At 39.0% G+C, this 20,400-nt stretch overlaps 2 protein-coding genes across 2 annotated transcripts in view; one reads left to right on the forward strand and one right to left on the reverse strand.

The window, feature by feature from the left end:
* Nucleotides 1–9,715: 9,715 nt before the first annotated feature.
* pnp5a (purine nucleoside phosphorylase 5a) lies at nt 9,716–12,537 on the forward strand. Its single transcript, XM_034106120.2, has 6 exons — nt 9,716–9,959; nt 10,631–10,800; nt 10,887–10,990; nt 11,097–11,272; nt 11,366–11,556; nt 11,830–12,537. Exons 1-6 carry the CDS (start codon nt 9,937–9,939, stop codon nt 12,045–12,047), a joined length of 882 nt encoding a protein of 293 aa, XP_033962011.1. The 5' UTR covers nt 9,716–9,936; the 3' UTR covers nt 12,048–12,537.
* Nucleotides 12,538–12,874: 337 nt separating this feature from the next.
* The window catches only part of capn1 (calpain 1), a 36,622-nt gene continuing 29,096 nt past the window's right edge, over nt 12,875–20,400 (reverse strand). Inside the window, exons 8-22 of the mRNA XM_034106264.2 lie at nt 19,727–19,812; nt 18,736–18,810; nt 18,338–18,498; nt 17,993–18,153; nt 17,666–17,677; nt 17,368–17,579; nt 16,828–16,867; nt 16,681–16,746; nt 16,545–16,602; nt 16,375–16,439; nt 16,031–16,099; nt 15,778–15,856; nt 15,479–15,595; nt 14,876–14,934; nt 12,875–14,734 (exon numbers count right to left, since the gene is read on the reverse strand). Coding sequence (XP_033962155.1) covers nt 14,708–14,734; nt 14,876–14,934; nt 15,479–15,595; nt 15,778–15,856; nt 16,031–16,099; nt 16,375–16,439; nt 16,545–16,602; nt 16,681–16,746; nt 16,828–16,867; nt 17,368–17,579; nt 17,666–17,677; nt 17,993–18,153; nt 18,338–18,498; nt 18,736–18,810; nt 19,727–19,812 — 1,287 coding nt within the window. The 3' untranslated portion in view covers nt 12,875–14,707. The remainder of the gene's footprint in view (nt 14,735–14,875; nt 14,935–15,478; nt 15,596–15,777; nt 15,857–16,030; nt 16,100–16,374; nt 16,440–16,544; nt 16,603–16,680; nt 16,747–16,827; nt 16,868–17,367; nt 17,580–17,665; nt 17,678–17,992; nt 18,154–18,337; nt 18,499–18,735; nt 18,811–19,726; nt 19,813–20,400) is intronic.

A 20,400-nucleotide genomic window follows, 5' to 3' on the forward strand; every position in this document is an offset into this window, starting at 1 on the left:
AAGACAAAAAAAGTTACAACCATGACAAACATAACAGCTGTACTCAATTTAGCCTCAAGGGGTCAATGCTACTCCTACACAGAACAATAATAAACCAGGTCAGTATTACTCTGATCTGTGACATCTTAGACTAGGTTTCAGAGATTTAACAATCTATCTTTTCCTATATTCTGAAGATATAATTGTACTAAACTAAATCAGAAAGGAAGAGGAATTGATCATGTGTTTTCTTTTGTCGTTGAATTATAAGCGGTATCAACAATTTGCTGTACCAAGATAAGAAAACACACACTCTTTATCTTGTGACTAAAAACTTAATTTCCATTCATGTGACTGCAGATAGGTCCCAAACCTGTAATCGAAACAAGTCAAGAAACATAATGAATGCAGATTATAGGCAACAAGGGATCACTCTTTCTCACTCTTTAAGATAGGATACGACCCAAACTTGAGGAACAAAAACACTATATATACACAGACGTTTAAACGTGCTTGTAATTCAATATACAATCTGTTGATCCTGCAGGGAAACTGCCTTTGATCAATTGTTTTACTCTAAACGTAACGTAAATGTCTATATAAAGGATTTCTGATTCTGAAAACAGGAAATTGAAAACTCCAGCTTTGTATTTATTTATTTGCTCCAGAGAACAAACTCTTAATCTTATAAAAGTGTTGCTAAGGAGCCTGCAGGAGGAAGCTGTTATCTCAATCTACGGGGAAACACATGCACATACAAATGCACAAACGATTTCTCCTTCATTCGTTTTATCTAATGCGCTGCAGCATGGCAGTCTGCAAATAGCTTGTCTCATTTATGCCTTCACGAGGTTGAGTCAAGTTCTCATAATGATAAAAACCTGATCTGATCTTCGCATGTTAGCACATGATCTCTGTACACCAAGATCCTCAACCAATTCATTTTTAAAATGTGTATCATGCTTAGACTGAAAACATCGTCTTTTCTTTCTTAGTGATTATGAGCATTTCCCACACTCTTTTTTCAGGTGCCTAACTGTGAAAAATATGTTTTGAGTTCTGCTCAGACGTGATGCCACATCAGCTTAAATGGGTTATTCCTGTCATCCTGTTTGTTAAAGATAAACCAGGTTTAAAGGTTCAATGTTTTGAAACCTGTGGCAGATAATCCAAAGCAGTTTGTTCCACGTTAAGCATTATGCTGTCTTTACGAGTTTCCATTCAGTCCATTGGATTGCTCTGATCCATGAGGTTTTTGTCCAATGCTTAGAGAAGGAGTCACCTACCCAAATCTACAAAAACATGGTATTTATTCAACTTTTTTTGTCTTTTAGATGTTTTAAAGGCATTGTTTCATAATGACCAAAGTAAATTAACCTGGCAAAAGCATTACTTAGTTAATCACGGAGTCCTTAATAAAAATGTGGTTTTATAAAAATATTGCTAATAGATTTCAATAGCATGCAGGGCCATCACAGGTCAGGAGCCTCATACTGAACCCAAATGAGTTCCCCAGGGATCTATACTGGGTCCTCTTTTGTTCATATTGTACATAAATTACTTTGGTGAATTACTTAAACACATACAGTATGACACAAAGTGTATGCTGATGCTGATCTTTTATGTTTTTGTTCTTATTAAGATTTACGTTTATAACCTTTTGAACTATTACAGTAATGTACATATACTCAAATAATAATCTCCCCAACATTGATTCAGTTAATCATTGCTGAATGCAAACAGCTGAACCAGAGTCTTTGCAAAGAGACCTGAAAAGACAAACAGTCCATGTGGGCCATCGGTTACATAACTCTGACCACACAAATGACCATATTGTCCTTTTACACCCACCGCTTTATTTATATGTCATTTCGATACTCTGGGGTAACCCATTGCAGTCTCAAAACACATCTCTTCACACTCGCATATCCACCCTGATCATTATCCATCACACATCCTCTGTTTTTATTTATTTGATGGATTTATATACTGCATTGTCTTGTTTATGTCTCTTATGCTAGTGTTATCTTGTTTTTTATTTGTTTGTACAGCGACCTTGAGAGCCTTGAAAGGCGCCTATATAAAATAAATGCATTATTATTATTAGTTTGTAGAAATGAGTGTATTGAAACACAAAACATTTTAAATATTGGGAAATCTTAGGAATGTTTATGGATCCTAGCAAAATGTGAGCCCCTGGAATGATCATCACCTTTGACCACACTATTGACCCTTTTAGTTTATTGATATATGTTGACTTTGTGGCAATCTTACAGTACCCAAAAGTACACATTGCCCCATATTATCTGCTGAATCATGCTGAATCTGCAGGAAATTATCTAGATTCAGACATTTTAATATAAAGTAGTCCAGGCTGAACAGTACAGTAGCTACAGTAATTACGTTTACTGCTAAACTCAATCACTTGTCATGGTCCTGAAACCGTATGCTGAAGAGGTTGCTGGTAATAATCGTCTTGGTATAGTTCCCTCCACGGTGTGAATAGGGTCAGTGTGTAAGGTTCATGAGTCCTTGAAAATGAGACCACAAGTTCAGTTTTCCACATGAAGCCACCATGTTCCACTGATGGGAACCTTAACAGCTGCATACAGTGCATGTGGAATGTATTCTGTGCATCCTAAGCTTTTTCACATTAAGGTGCGAAGAGAATGTTTAGATTACTATTAAGGGAGTTAGCAGGGATTATAAATAGAGGCAGACATCAAAGGCAGACATTTTGGGACTTTATAATGACTTTCTTAATGCAAGCAGTGACATGAAAGGTATATACTACTGACTATATTTGACTCATTTAGCAGCTGCATCGATGTTGCAATTTGTAGATGTACAGTACTAATAACCTGACATTTAAGAATCTCAATTAGTCTGCACATAATTTGACCCTCAATGCCAGGATAATTTCCCAATCTTCTATGTGTACCAAGCCTTTTTGTCACATGTTTGTTTTCCCAATGTTATCTTTACTGAGATAGGCCATCCGAAGGTTAGATAAAACATATTTCCCCCACTTTTTCCAATATCCATGTCTAAAGTTTTTGTTTTCCTTTGCTTTAAATAAAATGGCACGATACATTTATTTAGGGACAGTGAGTGCAGTCAAAAGTTTTCTTAATGTCATAGAAACCTAAAGAGCGGTTATGAGATTATGTCTGGAGGGTCACTAACATGCACCCTTTGCATTATACTGTTTATATAATAGTAGGAGTGTAAGAGGAATGTCATAAGTGACAGTGTCAAGGCTGCAAAGCAAAGTCTGATATGCTTGTACTGTATGTAAGCACTTTATCTATACATTCATAGAAAGACACTGATAAATCGTCATAATAATATATTAATTTAATGACGAATTTAAGATTATGCTTTAATTAATATTTTAATAATTATCCGGTTTGGGATATTGCAAAAATGCATTAATTGGGACAATTGTGTCTTTGATAATTAATCTCTTTTAACAATTGACTAACTAAAAATACCAAAAAAGCACATTTTATTTGTTTCATAACACTGTTAATTAAAAGCTTTGGGTTTTTGTCAGATTTAATATTAGGTATTTTGATTAAAAACAAGATGGTATTACTTTATACCATGGTGTGCTGGACTTCGAATCAGGGGATAGCAAGTTTGAGTCCCATTGCAGTCAGCATGTCGTTGTGTCCCTGGGCGAGACAGTTCACCCTAAATTGCTCCTCTGGGGATTGCCCACAGTATTGAGTATGTAAGTCGCTTTGGTTTTTAGTTTAAATCCAATATTCAATCTCCTTGTAGCTCTGCTTGGGTCACCACCGACTCCTCAATTCACCAGCTAGTTTGTTACTTTGTCCGTCTGCATTTTGTGCGTCTAAATTCCACAAAGAGGCAATCGGTGCATCTGAGAAATATTTGTATTCTCCGGGATAAAATCTTTAAACTTTCAACATGTAGGTCGTCTTAAGTAGGTTAAAAGTCTCTCCATACAAACTTCAGTGTCTTCAACGAATGATTGATTTACCAAGAATCTGTACTCATGAGATTAGATTCAGAATTACGTTACACACCTTCAACTATTTTCCACCTTACTTTTTCATTTGCAAATCAAAACATTTGTTGAATAATTTTACAAATGTTTTTAAAATTACATCCAAAACGTTTTCCCTCGCTGTGGCTGTTATGCACTCATTGACCTCACTGATTGGATCACGAAGAAGCCCATGAACCGCTTCTCACGCTCACAGGGCGACTGTGGCTGCGAGGGAGTGCGGTCGTCTTTCCACCAGAAGGTTGTGGGTTCGATCCCAGCCCATGCAGTCAACATGTCGATGTATCCTTGAGCAAGATACTTAACCCTGAGTTGCTTCCGATGGCATGGCCAACGGTGTGTGAATGTGTATGTATGTTAGTGCATGTCCTAACATACACTGCTCAGTATGAATGGGTGAACGACATGTAGTATGTAAAGCGCTTTGAGGGGTCTTAAAGACTGGATAAAGCGCTATATAAGTACAGTCCATTTACCATTTACCATTTATGACTGCTGACAACATGTCACACCATAAATACAAATCGTGTCTTCGGTCTTTGAGTACCACTGTAAACCCAACTCCTTGGATTCTTTATGTGTCGTATCGAAGATAAATGTCCTTTCATGTTGAGACATTTTTATTTGGTCTTTTGTGATAAATTGTTATCATATTTTCTCACAATCAACACATTAAGGTGCTGAATTCAGTTAATAATGCTAGAAATAATGTTCTTTGTTGCATAAACATCGATAGAGAGGGTCACAGTTTACAGTCCGAAGTCTAAGTATTTAAGAGCTGAGGTGAAAGCTTGTCTACATTCCTGACTGGAATAACATGATGTAAGAGAGGGGCAAGTGTCTTATATGAAGAGTTGTATCCCTAAAGAGACTCTTCAGTGTTGTTTATTAAAAAACGTTAGGATTTCAATGAAAAGATACCTTTGAATGTTGACTGTAGAAAATGTAGTTTATGTGTGTGTTGTTTACTATAACTCATTGTGGTTATGTCTGTTGAATTCAGCCGTGCAGGGGTAGTTACATAATTGTGTATTCTTTTCAACATTTCAACAGAAACAGCCAAGGCCTACAGGGAGCAATGACTCTGTTTCATGTCGTAGTAGATGTCTTTATTTATGTGTGGAAATCTCTAATTTGCATACCTACAAAATGAAGAAAAGAGGGAAAAAACTGTCTGGTTCATGATTTTCAAAACTGGGATGTCAGGCCTTGCTGGGTCAACCTTCATTGCACGAGTTGTCCCATTAGATCAGTATTTACGATAAGTTGAGAATGTTTGTTATTGTGACGGGCTCTTCGGTCAATGACATCCATTCTGTATAGCTCTACAAAAGACCATGCAAATTGTTCTTTTAGATATGTTATGCAACGTCAAATAGTATATTTGCACAATCTCAAATGTACACTGTGCTTAATTCATGTTTTATCTGGATTTAAAAAGCAAACATGCTTGATAATCTGGTGAGCAAAGTCTAAAATCAGGGGTATGGAAACTGTATTTTGCCCTGTGTTGTGGGCATGTTTAAACTACATCTCATGTCAACATGCACCCAAAAGACCAAACTGCTCTTCTGAGGGTCAAGCATCCAAAAACAGTTAAGTATTAACTGTCTATAAAACTCAAAAGAAAGACTGCATGAAAGACAACATCTCTGGGTAATAAAATAATGATTCTGACAATGACATAGGGGTGTAATGCTAAAGCGTTGCAGAACTCTTTGGATAAGATAGCTGCACAATTTACATTTTCAAACTTCCAATTGATAGAGCAGGTAAGAAGACATGCAGGTACATTTGTGTGGATGTGGTTTGACATGTTGTTCAGAAACCAAACATGGACCTATTGAAGTCTGGCTTCCCCCCTGGGTGCCAGCATGCATTTGTTTGGCCCCTGTCCCTCACACACCATGAGTCCGCCCCTAATTGATGTTTTGCTCATGTGACTTCTGCAGCTGACCAGTCCTTACAGAAACAATTAAGTGTGACATGATTAATGGTGTCACACGTTCTGAAATCCCGTCTGTCAAATGACCAAATAGTATTGGCAAAGAGAAATTATGCAAGATATCACATAAGAACTTTCTCCATAATATCCAGAGCAACTTGAGGATTGGTCTAAAATGTTGTAAGACTGAATGTAAGGTCATGACCTGTGAGCAGACATGTTGACACACTTCAAATGTCCATCCTGAAAGTGAAGTTCATGTCTCTAGAGGGGTGAAATGTTTATCTTGGAAGATATCATATCAGGTCAGGACTTCACCGTGTGAGAAATCTCAGATTGCGTTATCTCCGGTCAGCTTTGCAAATCACATCAAACACGGCATATGACTGCTGTGGAATGCATGTCGATATGCATGACAAGAACAAAGTGGTAGGTTTCCGCAAGATCTGCTGACCAACGTGTTTAAGTGCGATATCATGGAAAACCCTTTTTGAAAGAAAGGAAAAGTTGACACGAAAGATTTCTGTGGGACTTTACCATCAACATCTACATTAGGTCAACCGTTTTTTGACGGTACAGTTTGGCTGTAAAAACAGGTGGATGTGGGCCGCGTGTTGCCGTCAGATGGCCCCCATTCATTGGCTGTGGCGTATTTGCTATAACCGAGGGGTGAAGAAGTTGGCGGGTCAACGCCTTCCAACGCCTTATCAGACTAAGTTAACAACTTCCCTTAAACACAACAAGAGATATCCATTTTAGAGAACCCAAACAGTAAGGTGGGGTACTTGGAAAGAAATCATAATACACACATTGAGTGACGGCTGTTCGACATGTCAATGCCAAACAACAAATCAAGGTCCAGAGACGTCAGGCTGTATGTTGTGATCTAGGCTCGCCATTGTTTTGGCTGCTGGGAAAAGCCATGATGGACCCTCTTGCGTGTGTATGTACCTGTAAGTCCTAAAGAATGTCAACCAAAGCAAAGGACAACAATTGGTTTATGTTAACTTGCGTAACAATGATTGACCTTCACTGTATGTTTCACCTTTGTTCATCTGGGAAAATACACAATTCTGGTAATGGATTTAAGAAAAATAGGGGGTGGTGTGTTATGTAATCTGTGTCAGTGACCACTGGGATTTGCAGCAACATAAACACAGGTTTCCCATTTATTGCGGCGCATTGAGTACAGTACATTATGTCCTAGTGGCAATCCACCTAAGTGTGTTATAAAATATAAAATGTCCTGAAAGTTCATTGTGGGGCAATAAATGATCCGATCAAAAGAATTCCGTGTTTCCTTATGACTTAATGGATTATAACCTTCCTCATTTACAACACACACAGGATGTTTGAATGAAAAGTCTTACTGGAACAATTGCAAAAACAAACTTCATAATGCAGATGATGTTTTCCCTGCAGTTGCATGTACTGTATGTTTAAGTAAACGTTAAAGACATATTGTGATATTTGAAGTAACATAACATCTACAGGTCAGTACTGAAGTAGGGTTTGTAAATAAAGCAGTCGTGGAAGAAGTATACAGATTTTTTACTTCAGTAAATTAAGCCATTATACAATGTTCAAGTATTCTCTTGAAAGCTATGGAGTGGAATATAAAGACAATTATTTAGGTGTTTGAAAATATGCATGTGTTGTTATATATGTCATAAAATACGGTGAGAACAGAAGCTATATATTTATATATATTTCAAGGACACTTCGGAGACGTGATGTTCAAAATAAAACCTGAGTCATAGTACACCGAGAGTGTTAATAAAATAATAAAAAGCTGATCGATCATTGCTGAATGGGTGTGGCAATCATTTCCTGTTGACGATGATTGTAGAGGATGCTGGGAACAATGAGGGGACTGTATTGAGGGCTTTTGAGAATAACAGACCCATACAGTGAGTTTTATCACTATTACACGTGCATGTTGAGATGTTTAATGTAAAGAAATGTATTAGGAAAAATACTTTACCCACAAAATGTCCATTTGTACATCGATTACTCAAAGGAAACTCTGTTTTAAATCGCATACTGTACCACGTTGAATGAAGAGTGAAAAACTGAGAAAAAGTCAAACGCTTGCTAAGGCCTGCTTCACAAAGTATTTAAAAAAGTAAATTATAATAATAAATTGAATGTATATAGCTAGCGATGTCCCGATCACCTTTTTTTGCTCCCGATCCGATTCCGATCATTTGATTTGACAATCTGCCGATACCGATTTCTCCCGATCCGATCTTCATGCAATGCATTAAGAGAAAAAAAAGATAACAGATAACGGCTGGTCATCCAACGCGATGAATTCAGCTATCTTGGCTGTTATTGTGTTGGCCTTTTCACTGTTCTGGGGCAGTTTCTCTTTCCTTTTAAAAGTCTCTGAAAGTGTCGGTTGTTTCAGTGCCGTTACCTGAGTGGCCGCTGTGTACTCGCCGTGTTGTTGTTGGTGTTTGTTTCTCAGGTGGCGTTTTAGATTGGTCGTGTTGAACGTAGCTCTGTTCTTTCCACCACGCGAAACCTCTGCCTTGCAAACATTGCATCTGGCTGTTACACTGCCTTCGCTTTCAATTTTATAATACTTCCAAACTGCTGACATTTTCTCTGTCCCGACTCCCGAGTCACCAGCTGAATGTAGCCTCTCGTTAGCTTGCTGCTACTATTAGACACTGCGCCCACTCTGTTGCCAGATTTCAGAGAAATAAGCAACCAGGTCTATAAAAACAAGCCCAAAAGAAGCAACACATACATGATGTTGTGTAATTGTAAACCAAAACTAAGGCCTCAGGATGACCTTAAGACGTGAACATGGTTATTTTTGTTTTGAAACATTAAATTAAAAAAAAATATTTTATAAAAAAAAAAAAATTAAAATCCCGATCCCCGATTTTTTTCCTCCCGATTCCGATCTTTTGAAAATCACGTGATCGGCTCCGATCCCCGATCACGTGATCGGATCGGGACATCTCTATATATAGCGCTTCTCATCTGCCAAGACAAATCCCGAAGTGCTTAGGGATATTGTGAAGAAGTGAGCATGCAACTGGATAAATTAGACCTACATGCACTACTTGTATAAGAGTTCCTACAAAGAATCTCCTATAATAATTAAAGATAACAGTAATTTATATAAAAGTGGACACTATGTGGGTGAAGTGTTCCTTTAATCTTCAATATTGCATCCTATATTGTTCATTGCATCAGATGTATCCATCTGCAAAAATACCTGAAATGTCAGACAAACGTAGCTAAGATTAAAGTACAATACTTCACAGTGAAAAGTAAAATAGGTTGCATACAATACTTAATTAAGTTGCTCAAACTCGGTGACTAGTTTAAAAGTAAAAGTGTGTTGACACATCTCATACGAACATCACAAGGACACATAACTCAAGTGATATTCAAAAACAAATGGGAGTCATGCTGAAAATGCATATTATATATAGGAATGTACCTATAAAAAGCTGATTGATCATGATGAATGTATGTTGCAATCATTTCCTGTTGACGATGGTTGTAGAGGATGCTGGGAACAATGAGGGACTGTATTGAGGGCTTTTGAGAATAACAGACCCATACATGTTGTCTTCTAAATTACACTCTGTTTTGAAGGTGTGTGTGTCCAGCCAATGAGGATGCAGCATTCACATGCGTCACTTTGTGGCAGCAGGGTGGGGGGGGGCAGAGGGGGGGGGGGGGGGGGGACTGTGCCTATAATAAACCCAGTTACTGCGCCTTTTCTCCACAGACAAGCTAGACGAACTCGAGACTACAACAGGACTCCGAACCACAAAAACTCAAAAGAAGAACTTTTTATAAAACGTTTTTGTCTTTCATATTTTTTTACATTCTGAACAGCAGGGCTCTGAATCTAAGTTTTTGCCGCTTTGGAATTTGATTTTCTGTGCTTAAAAAAGGGCACATTTACAATAGTTTCTTCCCTCATCTGACACTTTGTCAATCTTCTGCAATGTTTCCAGAGTCAAACAAAGGGTGAGTACACTTTTGTACAATTTACAGCATTTTGTTTTCAATGCTGCTGAACACATGGCCCCTTCATGGGGCTGTCTGCAAAAATATATACCGGTTTGGAACGGGGCCAAAACAAATCAAACACGTGCTCTCTGGACAGCAACTGTTTAAAGAAGAAATCTTAATATTTGTCCTGAAGGAGTCCATAAAGTGTTACACTTTTTATCACATTTGTACTCGTTAGGCCAAAAATGATATCAATATTATTTGGTAGTGGTATCAGTGGTATCAGTATCAGAGTAATTTATTAATAGCACAGTCTTGTGAATCATGCTTGGGATTGTGTAGAAACAGCTTGTCATATGAAAGGTATTACACAAACTGTAGAATTAAAGGAATCAGCGATAGTTATCAAATAAGCAAGCAAAAAAAGATTGTGTGTGTCGCCATTTCATTGTATGAAAGGTGTGATACAGCCTGTGACTGCAGGAATGTGTGTGTGTGTGCATCTCTTCAAACACATCCTTATTAGTAGCCGTTCTCAGATCAGACTTGCTGCCAAGAAAATCCGGTAATCTGATTATAATGATCACATCACATGATTCTTAATGAATCAAAAGGTCAAGCTCGGTGGAACAAAAGATGGTCTTTGCAGTCAAACTGACCTTAGAGTTTCTTTTCGTGTCATCCAGCTGGAGCTACGAGGACTGCAAGGCCACTGCTGATTGGCTGCTGGCCCAGACCGACGTGCGGCCCACGATTGCCATTGTGTGCGGCTCTGGGATGGGAGGGCTGGCTGACATGTTAAAGGACCAGGTCGTCTTCAACTACAAGGACATCCCCAACTTCCCACAAAGCACCGGTGAGTTCAGCTACAACAAACACCTCAGAAACAAATTGGTTCCCCATTTGGCGTTCAAACTAAGTGAATGTCTTTTCTTCCTGCAGTGCACGGACATGCAGGCCGGCTGGTGTTCGGCACCTTGAAGGGGCGGCCATGCGTTTGCATGCAGGGGCGCTTCCACTTGTACGAGGGCTACCCAATCCAGAAGGTGTGTGTGCTGAAGAAAAGAATCCCATGAAACCTATAAAGATGCTGAAAGATCCTTTAAACCCAAGTCCCTTCCGGTTGTATAACATCCATGTGTGTGTTTCCAGATCACGCTGCCCATACGCATCTTCAAGCTGATCGGTGTGGAGACGGTGATGCTGACCAACGCAGCCGGAGGCCTCAATCAGGACTTTAAGGTTGGAGACATCATGATCATCAGAGACCACCTCAACATGCCGGGCTTCGCTGGCAACAACCCGCTGGCCGGACTCAACGACGAGAGGTAGGAAGTCCTGACTGTCTTTCAGACATTCAACAGTTTCACCCTTTGGTCTTTGCCCGATTCTAAACCTTCCATTTGTTCCTCTTCGCGCAGGTTTGGAGTGCGTTTCCCCTGCATGTCCGACGCCTACGACAGAGATCTGCAGCAGATGGCCATGGATGTGGGACAGGAACTCGGCTACGGAGACTTCCTGAAGGAGGGTGTCTACTGCGTGTTGGGCGGACCCTCATTCGAGACCATCGCCGAAGCCCGTATGCTGCACAAACTGGGCGCTGATGCTGTCGGTAAGAAGTGTTTCATGGATTATTACATGGATTTGTTGCCACTAAAACTGAATTGTCTATAGTTATAGTACATGGGCAGCATTGGTGTGCTTTTAAAGCTGTAGAAACGGTGGCCATTTAAAATTATTTTTTCCGATATGGAGAAATCAAAACTATAAAGCTTAGTAAAGTAAAGCTAGCTATAATATTTCTTCTTGTGTGGATAAAAGCAAGACATCACATAGCATAGTTTCTATGTAGTTAAAACATGTTATACTTATCTGTCCTCTCCAGGCATGAGCACAGCCCCTGAGGTGATCGTCGCGCGTCACTGCGGCATGCGCGTCTTCGCCCTCTCGCTGATCACCAACAAGGCGGTGATGGACTACGACAGCGAAGAGAAGGCCAACCACGAGGATGTCCTCCAAGCGGGCAAGCAGCGAGCGGAGCAGCTGGAGCGGCTGGTGTCCACCATGGTGACAAAGATCGAGCACAACAACAACTACGCCTAAGAGACGCCGAGCCAGACAGACGCTAGATTTGACCCTTTCAGTGTGACTGAAGGGGACTTAAAGTGGTTGATATTTAATGCTAAGGTGCCAAATATCCAACTTAGTTAAATATTTAAGTGAGCAGTGAGGCTGTTTTTAGTCTTAGGTCAAAAGAAGATAATATTGTCCTTTGGAGAACCTTACTTACATATCAACAGAAATACAAAACACACACACAGCCTTTGTTTTCATGCCTTAACAGACGTCTTACATTCCTCTATCGAGCGGCTCCAGAGGAAATGTTTATTTTTATCATTTTGAGACTTATTTGTTTTAACTTAAAATATGTGATCAGTTTGTGTAAATGTCTGCAATTTAACTTAACAATGAGCTCAAAAATCTGTTATTTTGATGTTGTTGAAATGTGTTCATTAGTGGACTTACAGTATTTTAAGGTGTTTGTTTTTTCATATGAATGTTGTTACTAAAAAAGGTACTATTTATTACTAAATTGAGTTTGCTTGTGTCGTTCTTTGGGGTGCAGAGGAAAACGTATTTTCTTTGATTAACACATCACACAATAAACTGAAAACCGCTGACTTTTATTAAGTGTTTCATGTCAACAAATCTCACGTAACTGTATTAGGTTAGTTGAAAGCAATAACATATAAACAGAAATATTATGTTCAACTTAATAGTATTGCTTTCGACTAACCTAATACAGCCTAACCTAATTTGTTGACATAAAACATTTCATTAAAGTCAACAATTCAGTTTTTTCAGTGTACGAATATAATAACATAACTCAGACTTAATATATGAAAAATGAATGGATATCGAACCAGAGACTCGTAAAATTCCATTTATTTGCAAAGTGTGTATTGAAGTTTTACAGAGACGCTACACAGTAAGCCAATGTATTGCATCATGATTGGGTCCAAAAGGGCCCAGAATGTTGCCAGTGTAAACGTTAGGTAATGTTACAGTACATAAGCATTACGCTGCAAAAACTGAAGACAGGAATGCTGGCATTGTCGGAGTATAAATCAAATGTAAGGGTTTGGTTGTCACTTTTTGATTAAATGTTTCAAATTCTTCGACTTACAAAAGCACTGAAATATTTGGCAGAACAAACTATTTTGGTATTTGAAACAACTCTGGTTGATAAGATAGTAAAAACACTTAACATGTGGATCCACCATACTTAAAACACTTAACTTTCTCCCCAAAAGTGACATATTATTTTGGAATATAAGCCTTCATATAAAACACTTGCTCCCATTAAACAGAAACTAGGCAGGCAGACAATATATGACATTCCACACTGCATGCATACAACATCTCCACGCATCTTGCATAATAGTTTACCCTCACCCTAAGTATTCACGTGTTCCCGTTAAAGGCAAAATTAAACAATCCCGACATCCCTTTTGAAACCACTAAAACATCCATTTCCAACCATGATATAAAAGATTTTGTTGTCATATTTTGCAAAACAGTCAGTAAAAAGTGCCATGCATAATTATGCCTTAAAGCTAAACAGGATTATTTTTAAAGAAATATAACTTGACACATTCTCTATGATACAGCACACTGACATTGGCTTCAGGGCCCAGTGAAGCAGAAGATGTAAACGAAAGTGCCTCGCTGGCGACATCGCTACGGAGGCAGAGTAGAGATATATACTCTGCACATTCATATGTTGGCTGGAGAACAAGCTAGCACACTTAGCAGCTCTTCACATCGGGCACAAAGATTGTGAAAACTCGAATTGTTTTTCTAAAAAATGTAAATCTGAGAGGAGTCCTTTGCAGATTATCCTCAGGGACATTAACTCTTTGTGGACTAGCCACTGGATTGTTTTCACTTCAATACATTGATTTAATCAGAAATCTGTATTATAGGTATTCAATTTCCTCTTCTGCCACTCTAAAGTATCCCTTGCTAATAATGTGTCAATCATTCATGTTTAAGTAATTGTTGATTGCTCATTTTAGATATAAACACTTTTAAAATCGAAACCACGAATCGATAAAAAATATCCCATTTAATATACATACAAAAAAAAGTGCAAAAATAATCATTTTGGTTGAGTTTCAGGGCTGTATGGACAGAAAACCAATGTGTTACTTTTCAACCTGCTTGGCTTGAGTTGAGTTTGGATTATCTTTTATTTGGTTTACTAAAACAGCTGATGTGGATAACCAAGCCAGACATTTGAATGGGAATATAACATTTTAAAGATAAGGGTGTAACTTTTAACAAAATACATTGTTATATTATGTTTTATTTGTAGACAAAAAATCTATCCAAACTACAATTAGGGATATTTTTTCTCCACCTACTGAAATTAAACCAATATATTTATTTCTGCCTCCAATAAAATGTTTGTATAGTTAAAAAATAGTTAAAAATGTTCCCGTCTGCAGTCAGTGTGCCCGCAATGTTGAATGTCAGGCTACAAGAACTGAGTGTCCCTCCGTTGGCAAAGCAGGTGGCAAATAAAGGTTTGGCACATTTCCAATGTAGGCACTGTAAAGATTGATTTACAGTCTTTTAGCATCAGAGCGCCACGACAGCAAGAGGAAGAACTGGTGGAGAAAAGGCACTTCTGAAACCACACATACTGGGCCTGGAGCTGCGGGATGCAGTGCAACATTTACAGAAGAGTCCTCTCGTCTCTAGGCAAACATGGTCAGGGTAATCCACTGCAGAGAACACAGAGAGCGTGTAAATTAGGAGATGCTAATTGTAAGGTATTCACAGAAATGGTGAGTAGATTTCCAACGCAAGCTTGAAAAACTAAGACATTGTTTGCGTGGTGTTTATGTTCACGTGTGTGACCGTACCTGCGTGAAGTTGAGGGACATCACACCATCACTATCCGTGTCCATGGTCTGAAAGGTTTCTGCAGACAGAAACAAAGAGAAAACACTTATTTTACTATCACCAACTTACTATTATACTCTTTTTTAAGTGCAACACAAGCATTTGTATTTCTTTTTTATGTTATACGTTGCTTTGTTTTTTACCCAGATACGTACAGTATGTTGTTTATTTTTTAAATTATGGACATTAATAAACAATAAGCTACAATAGCATGTATGTATTAGTTTGAGCCATACAAGCGCCACCAATAACAGTAACGTAGACCCAAAAATCGTAATAAATTAGGCGTTAAATGTATTTTGTTAACGTTAGCTATCTATGCTAATGTTGTTAGCAAGTTGGCACTTAACGTGAACGTCAGTTTGTGGATAGCATAGATAGCTAACATTAGCGACCTAATACTGTTATTTGTGCATTACAAGTTATTTCAAATTAAAGTAGCATTGTTAACCTTGGAGGTTCAATTACAAATGCTATTGTTTGATCTTGGTTTGACTTTTTGTGGTAAATTGAGGTAAAATGTGTCTTTAATGGCATTGAGGTGGTGCAGTCACGGGACTCACTGAACATGGTCTCCAGTCGGACCAGACAGGTGACAAAGTTGTCAAAGTCCACCGCCATGTCGGCCTCCGTGTAGCGCAGGATGATCAGCTGGAACAGTTGGTTGGTCAGCTTAAAACCTAAAGAAGAAAACCCAAACAGAAAAAATTAGGCCATGTTTCACAGAACAATAATCAAAAGCATCAGAAAAAGATGAAGATCCAGAGGGGAACACGTAAACCCTGTGAAGAAGAGTGAAAATCGCTTCTGACTTTTGTGGTACTACTTATTTGTTCTAAATGTAAATGAAAAGGAACAGTACCTGCAGATTCAAGAGCCATCCTCATCTCGTAGGAGCTCATGGTTCCTGATTTGTCCAGGTCAAACTGCCTGAAGATGATCTGGCAGGGAAACAGAAAATGGAGAATGGAAAAAAACTAGTATTTAGGCATGCCGACAGGAAGAACATGAGAACAAAATGGTTGACTGATCGGTTGTCAAAACAAACAACAGGCTGACGCAGGTACCATGAAGCAGAATAAATACTATTGAGCCTGATCCGGGTTCAATCTCACCAGGTATCGCTTAATCTTTTCCCAGAGGACATGGAACTCTGTCAGGCCGAGCTTCCCACTGCCGTCCGTCTGAGCACAGGAGTTAAGGAACAACCAGTGTGAGAAAAAAATAAACTTCATATTATTTAAAATCACAAGCACCCAATTGTAAGGGAAAGTCTATCGGAGTACATGAAACAACAAGACACCAAGTTGTGACAAGGAAGAAAAGTGTATTGTCCAACTGTCCATCACAAGTCCAACAGTGGGACTAAACTTGGGGAGTACCTTTGTTTAATGAAGCATTTTTTCTGAACCTTTCATATTATATTAATGCTGATATTTTGATGCCATTTCAAGGATACGTCCATTAGATTTATCATACTGCGACAAGCCTCTTTTGTGAAGCCGTCTGTCTTCAGGTCCTTATCTGTTTGCATCAGAAAGTCAAACAAAAAGAGAGAAGAATATCAAATATAACCCACTATAATTCCATATTATCAGATGCCAGCTTGTGATTGCAGCCGTTACTAACGTTTGCCGATGATCCTGTTCAATATGGTTTGCAGCTCTTTGAGGCTGATCTCCATATCCTGTTGAAATAAAGACAGTCAAATCATTGAAATATAACTAAAAGCTTTACCCTGAAACATTTGTCAAAGCGTTCTTACCGGCCCTGCCAGCTGTCTGAAGAGATTCTTGAAGCTGGCATCGATTTGGTTCTCGTCCAGCTCGATCTGAAACACAAACACTTCAGTACACTTTGGTTCCTCTCCACACAGTTTTAGCAATTATGTTAAGTTATTAAATCTTCTCACCTCTGCTGGAAGCTCAGCTTTTACTTCATCGTCAAGCTCCCTGACGTGGAAAGCAGAAACATTTAGAGTTACTTAGATGCTTATCTTAAGATACTATTTTTTTTTACTTTGCTAAGGAGATGTTTTCAGCAGTTTGTCAGCAGGAATACTAAAAAAAAAAACTGGCCCAATGTTCTTGTAACTTGGTGAAAAGGTGTAGCATGGAGCCAATTAGAATAACGGAGAGAAAACAGACTTTCCAACTCGAGAAATGTGACCACCAGAGGAGCACTTGAACGCACCATTGGCCTTGGGGGAGGTCTCCGCTCTCCAAAGCCATTCTATTGTAAAAGCTGTTTCTTTCTCTGGTTCTATGTGGTTTTTAGCTTCATATGTATTCATTACATTTACTAAAGATAATACTTAATACAATTGACAGTACACTTGACTAGGAAATAATCTTGTAGAATTAAAGAATGGCTGCTTATTTTCTCCCCCAAAATCTCATATCATGCCCAAAGCATGCTCTCTGCCTCCTCCCACTCTGTCACAGCCACTCACTCGGAGTCTGCGGGCTTCTCAGAGAAAACTCTGAGGCAAAAGTCGGCCTCTATTTTCGGCTCGAAGGTGGAGGGGACGATGATGTACTCCCCGGCCGGCAGACTCAGCCGCGAGCTGACCTCCCTCAGGTTGACGAAGAGCTCTGAGCGGGCGCTGGAGCCGTGGGTGAGGAAAAAGTCTCGCTTCAAGTGGACGCCTGAGCTGCCCTTAAACTGAGAGGGGAGGGAAGTAGTATGCCTTCAATAAAGACTATAAAATCAAAAGATGAAAACATTTTGAAAAGAGGTGAAACTCATACCTCTTTTGGAATCTGTAAAGAATGGAGAAAGGGGGATAATTACTACGATGGACGATTTCACGAACTACGAAATACATGAGAAAAGCTACAAAATAGAGATTATCTGGCTAAACTGAAATAAAGAACCAAGTTTGAATCCTGAAACGTGATATTGTAACATCTGTTATAAAGATAGCTTTTAACAGTGTCTTCGTTTAACTTTTTTCTGCTTCCTTTGTTTTAAAAACAGGCATTATGTTAATGTTCTCCAAGGGGAAAGACTAAAACATGACCATTTGTTGGTTTTACGATAAAGTTTTTAGCACTGCTTGTCAGGCTTCACATTACCTCGTAGAGGGCAAACCCGATGGTCTCCATGTCTTTGCCCTCCCGCCTCTTCTTCCTCCGGTCCTTCTGCATGAGGCCCACCAGGAAGCTGCAATCTGATTGGCCGGGAGTGTCGGGATGCTGCAGTGTAATCTTGAACTGAGGGTTGAGCCAAAAGGTTGCTGGGAAGAAGGAGTTGAAAAAGTCAGATTGCAAAACGTTTGTTAGTATTTTTGTTTGTTTTTATCCACCTAAATTCCTCGTGTTTTGAAACAGATCTTCTATCATATATCATCCTTCCATTTCGTCGTTTATTTCTACTTCCGGTTTCCTCCTCCCATCCATTTTCTAGCTCACACTTCCTACCTGGGAAGTTCCTACAGCCTCCGGCCGTGCTGCCCCTCCTCCACTCGCCCTGATACAGAGACGAGCTCCATTTCTTCGGCTGGCTGCTCTGCAGGGCATCAGCCGTCAGGTTGCAGAGCTCCAGACGAGAGAACTCACGCAGGAAGTCACTGAAGGACATCCTGACAGAAGTACACAAACATACTGTTAGGACAGGGTTGTTTTTCCATCACAAAGTCCAAGAGCTTGTCTCAGCACAGACGAAAACACTGACATTTCAACATATACTATTTGCTGCATCGACGTATCAAACCGACAAAGGGAAACATGTGAAACAACAATAAGACACAACTGTAGGCCCTGAATTCAAGTTTGATAATGTGTGTGTTTCCATGTAAACCGATGGTATAGGCACTCACCAGAATTCACCGTCCTCACTGCGGTTTTGTAGCCGACTTCTGACGGAGCGATCCACATTGTCCCATTCTCTGGAGCTGTGGATTTCACAAGGTTAAAAGAGAACTGTTCATGAATTGTATAACTAAGCACTTTTCCTCATTGGTACTGTCGATCCAAACATTATTTAGCAAAATAAATAAATGTTACTGAACGTGGTGTTGTTTCTTCAAATGTTATTCACACCATTTTGAGTATGTGAATTCGACATATTGGTAGCCAGGTGGGAAATTGGGTAGAATGCTTTTCTTACTCCAGGGATATATGTCCAATCTTTATTTCAGACTCAAGGTCCATATCACAAAAAGACAAAACACACATCAATAAATAAGATAAAAAGCTAAACACATATATATATGATATAACTACCACCAGTGTAATTTTGGTGGGATTAGGAACATCCTGGTCAAAGTTCCAGGTGCAAAGTCGGCAGCCATAACACCAGCTCTGCCAGATTTAGAAGACCCTCCTTTAAAATGTTTTGAGTAAAACACTTTTGTTTGAGAGGGAAAACTAACACCAGTGTGATTTTGGTGGGATTAGGGCAGATTCAGAAGCCCCCCTTTGGTATTTGTAATACATATTATTGAATCCCAACCATTTCTCCCCTCTGTCTGACTTCTCCTCTAAATCCTGAGGACAGATGAGAAGCCAAGTAAGCAGAATGTTTTGGGAGGTGCTCTTAAAAGAGACAGGCACTGAAACGGAGCGTCTCGGAGCGAAGACAGGTATATTAGAAAAACAATGTGTTTTTCATTAGAAACCCTTAATTTAAGTATGAACCTGAAAATGACCATGATATATCCTCTTCAACTGCCTATAAAAAGTACAACAAAATTTAGTATTTATCAAGATATAAGAGATTTAATACATGAAACATTCTTCCAACATTTAAGACCTTCACACTTCATTTAAATGCTAAATTGGATGTCGTTAGTGTAAAAATCCTCGTACTTGTCGCTCCACGCTCCGGTCCACTCCACTTCCCCCCAGGGGTTCCTGATGCGAACCAACTTGGTCTTATTTCCTCTGGAGACGACCTGAGGGCACAAAGACATTTACACTTCGTCACTACTTAGGTCACCTGGGGTGAGTGCGTATCACAAACGCCCTGCACACGTCTTTCTGTGTCTTACTGTCGGCAACTCTGAAATTAAATGTCACAGTTTAACAAACCCTAACAAATGGAGCTATCCTCTCCGCCATCTGAAACTAATTACCTTCAGTTACGGAACGTAATGATACTGATTATAAAAGACCTATGATGCATTTATCATGTGACAATGTCATAAGAGATGCAACGTTGAACAGGACAGAGAATATTTGAGAATTTTTATTATTTAGTATTATTATTTTGTTGTACTTTGTTATAATTATTATTTTGAGTGAGAGAAAAAAAGAATATATATATTATTATTGTTGTTGTATGTTTTGTTTCTGACATGTTCAATAAATTGACTAAATAAATAAACACGTTACTAAGGGGAATGTTGCAGAGCAATGAACCCATGATACATTTAGGGTTTCAATCTATGATTTTATAAGTAAAAATACAGTTTTCAAAGTTAACTTTACTGAACAAACTCCAGTGCATTCCTGTAATCAAGCAGTTTTGAGAGTCAAAATCG

The sequence above is a fragment of the Pseudochaenichthys georgianus genome, chromosome 18, assembly GCF_902827115.2.
Source record: "Pseudochaenichthys georgianus chromosome 18, fPseGeo1.2, whole genome shotgun sequence".
Taxonomy (NCBI): Eukaryota; Metazoa; Chordata; class Actinopteri; order Perciformes; family Channichthyidae; genus Pseudochaenichthys; species Pseudochaenichthys georgianus.